Genomic DNA, 3,913 nt, shown 5'->3' with positions numbered 1-3,913 from the left:
GATACAATGGCTGTGTTCAGCAGAACGTTTATTTTGCAACTGTTGGAAATTTTCTTCACGCTGATTGGGTTATGCTTTTAGATCAAGAGGAATGATCCTATCTCAGCAGAGAATCGTAATACGGTTGCAAAACTGTTGTATTCTGCAGAACACAGCCAATCTATAGTATATATAGGAATTAGATATCTGTTTCATGTGTGTGATAAGTGAAATAGAAAACGTGTCGACCACTAACGAGCAATCTTATTTCTAACTGTGTACAGCTTAAAAGGGGCAGAGCCATCATCAGTCATTATATGTTTGAGAAGAAATTTGAAATTCACGAAAAATGTCTGAAATAAATCCAGAAGTGCTCAAAGTATTCGGCTTTTGGAGTAGCATTTTGGTTTTAAAAATGCTGATGATGGTACTGTTAACTGCACGACAGCGACTTCGAAAACACGTGAGTAATAAAATAATCATTCCAGATAAGATAACAATATTAGGCCCATGATTTTTTTCGTTAAGATATAGAATAGATTTCATAGATATAGAACAGAATAGCTATTATGTATATGAGAAGAGTTTCTAAATTGTTATAAATATTTATGAGGCTGATTGTTATTAAAAACGCTAAACTTGAAACAGGAAATAATCTAAACATTTAAATTCTTAAAAGTTGCAGAAATATTTTTTTTGTCTGTATATATATATATTATACATATATTTTTTCTTAATTAAATTAATAAGAGGACAGATTTTTACTCTCTTTATACTCTCTCTCTAAAATCTTTAGATCTTATTCGAAAGAATGAAATCTTACTTCTAAAGATTGAAAATTGACATTTTTTTCAAGATTGATTCAATTTTCACTCTTTAGAATGACATTGTAAAAAATTTGGAGAATTATATATACTGTTTTAGCGTCACATCAGAATTTTATTAACTTATTATTATTTATTATTATTTATTATTTATTATTATTTATTAACTAAAATGAAACTGATTATGATTAATTGTTACAGGTACTGGCAAGTCCAGAAGATGGTGTCTTAAGTAAAGGCAAAGCTGTTTACAATGATCCAGATGTGGAGCGTGTACGTAGAGCACACTTGAACGATTTGGAAAACGTTCTTCCTTGGTTCATAATCACATACTTTTGGCTAGGAACAGGACCTTCACCATGGTTAGCCAAAACTTTGATACAAACCTTTGTACTTTCCCGTATAGGTCACACTATATCATATGTAATTTTCCAACAACAACCCCTGAGAGCGATAACTTTTGCTATAGCATTTGGAATTACAGGTTACGAAACATTTAAGACATTATTGTACTATTACTAATTGTTTAAGTATACATAAATCGTGAAATAAGCTATACAACAACAAATTTTTATATATATATATATATATATATCTACAGAGAAATATTGTAGTAAATCTAAAGATATATTATATGAAAATATAGAAATATAACATAGAAATGTATATGTATATCCTCATAAAAAACACTTAAGTGTAATATTAAATGTAATGATATTTTTGTTAATAGAATAAATAGAAAACTTTATTCGTGATAAGTTTTATTAGAGGCATTAATGATGCTACATGTTAAAATTATCTTTTTTATTTTTCTTGTTTGTATCACAAACTATGTTTGTATCATGTATTTTAAAGATAAAAATTATTTAAAAAACTGGAAACTTTTTTAAGCAAAACCCAGTTTTTATTCGGTTCTGAAAGTTCTTTACTCAGATATGTATTTTTTTATATTATTATTCCAGAATTCAATCTTTTTGTAAAATTTTTCATTTCATCTAAAAGATTTCTGTATAAAGATAGCCATTAACAATTAAAATATAATACAACGACAATTGTCTTTCAATAATAAATAACAAGGCAAATAAATTTTATATCTTTTTATTAAGATCTTAGTAAAGAAGTTTTATAAAAAAATCAGTCTTTTTATTCTGTTTTTTACTTATATAAATCTATTTCGTTTTTAATCGAATATATGAATTTCTTTCTCTGTAAAATCTGTATACGTTTAATATATTTTTGGCCGCGCAAGCGTTTTAACACATTTCGAAGGCGCATACGCGAATTATCGTACATGGTCGTCATGACGGCACCGCGACGCCGACAAACGCGGGAACGTCAGACGTCGCGATGCATCTGTGACGTGTAGTCGTCGTCGGTGCGTCACTTGATGATCGACCATCATGCCTTGATTTACACCCTCGCTGAGTTAATCACAAGATTAACGTAATTTTCGTTGTGAAACTTAATGTGTTAATGTAAAATGTTGAATTATAAACATTTACAAGAACCAGTAATCACTGTGTTTGGTCTTGCGTGATGAAGATCGATAGATTAGAAGCGTAGAGTGATCAAGAAACACGATAACAGGTGGGTATAATTTGTTAATCTTATATAATGGATAAAAATTAGTCCTGATATAAATTAAAAGTTTGAATTTAATAAGGAAGTAAACGATTGATTTTTAAAACATGATCGATATTTAAAATACGCTATATATTTTAAAATATTTCTCTTTAATGGTGCGGTATAGTTTACCTGATTATATATTTGTGTGTTTTGTGTGTGTAAAATTTTCTATTATTCTACACATAATTTTATCAAGTTGATCATATCTTTATTTTTATTCGCAAATTGCACATGCATAAAAGTGCATTGTGTGGAAAATAAGTAGAGTTCAGGTACCAGTGACTGAAGAATGCAGGAGAAATTCCTTATCTCATATCCATACAATTTTCTCCTTTGTTCCGACGACAAACACGGATCCCCTATATGCGAATAGAATCAAGCTCGAGCAGGTCATTCCTGTACCTGCACCTCGATTTCCGTGAGGATCATGCTTTTTTCTTTCAGCGTGAACAGAAAAGCCAGCTGAACGATTCTTTCTCACGTGCAATGATTTGCATAGAGTGATAGGAGTATGTCTTATCTTGAAGATTGAAATAAGTTTCCAATTTCTTTATGTTGACAATTTCTTAAAAGGTTCACTAAAAATCTGTTAAATCTGTTTTCTTAGTTTTTCTAGTTATGTCATTGATATTAATGATTAATTAAGAACCTATAAACGTTATCTAACAACCTACATAGTCCAACTTCAGACTTAAAAATCAAAGGATATACTTTTGCTTATAGAAAATTAAAATATACATTAATTACATATATTATTTTAATTTTATATTTACATTATTTACATATTATTTTCCTATTAAAATAATTCCTTAAATTAACAACGTGTTTTTAGTTGACATATTTTCTAGCGCCCGTAATACCATAACGTGTTCGTCAACAGTGTATCAATGTTTGTCTACTTTCCGGAGCTTTAGCTGTAATGAAATTTTCTCACGAACGCGGTACATTTGAACAGAGTATATGTAGAAAAGTTCCTTAGTTAAAAGTCTTCGCATTCTGTAATTAAAAATCTTCACATTTCATGGGAGTCATCGATTGCGCAATTAATTAACATTTCTATGGATGCAAGAATATTTATCGTTTTATTTTATAAAGTTTTACCGCATCTTTCGTGTATCGTGTAATATTATGTAATATGATTATAATTTAAAATCATAAATCATAAATCACTGAGAGAAAGAAATGGTTAAAAAAGAAATGGTTAAAAAGAAAGGAATAATTTCCACAATTTATAGTCGTTTTTGGAACAATCGTAAATTTATAATTGTTTTGACCATATTAATTATAATAACCTGAACTAATTGTCTGATTATCTTACACATAAATCACATATTTGCATATAGTAAATTATATGTATACTATAATGTTGTAACTATATACAAGGTTACTATATATAACACACACACACACACACACACACACACACACACACACACACACACACACACACACACACACACACACACACACACACACACACACAC

At 29.3% G+C, this 3,913-nt stretch overlaps 1 protein-coding gene across 1 annotated transcript; it reads left to right on the top strand.

The window, feature by feature from the left end:
• Window positions 1-294: 294 nt before the first annotated feature.
• On the top strand, window positions 295-1,325 carry LOC105625851 (microsomal glutathione S-transferase 1-like). Its single transcript, XM_012207198.1, has 2 exons — window positions 295-442; window positions 1,005-1,325. The coding sequence occupies exons 1-2, from the start codon at window positions 329-331 to the stop codon at window positions 1,323-1,325; spliced, it is 435 nt and encodes a 144-aa protein (XP_012062588.1). The 5' UTR covers window positions 295-328.
• Window positions 1,326-3,913: the final 2,588 nt, after the last annotated feature.

Source organism: Atta cephalotes (genome assembly GCF_000143395.1).
Source record: "Atta cephalotes unplaced genomic scaffold scaffold00001, whole genome shotgun sequence".
Classification (NCBI taxonomy): Eukaryota; Metazoa; Arthropoda; class Insecta; order Hymenoptera; family Formicidae; genus Atta; species Atta cephalotes.
Note: the sequence above shows the minus strand (reverse complement) of the source record. Positions and strands in the feature narration are given on the sequence as shown.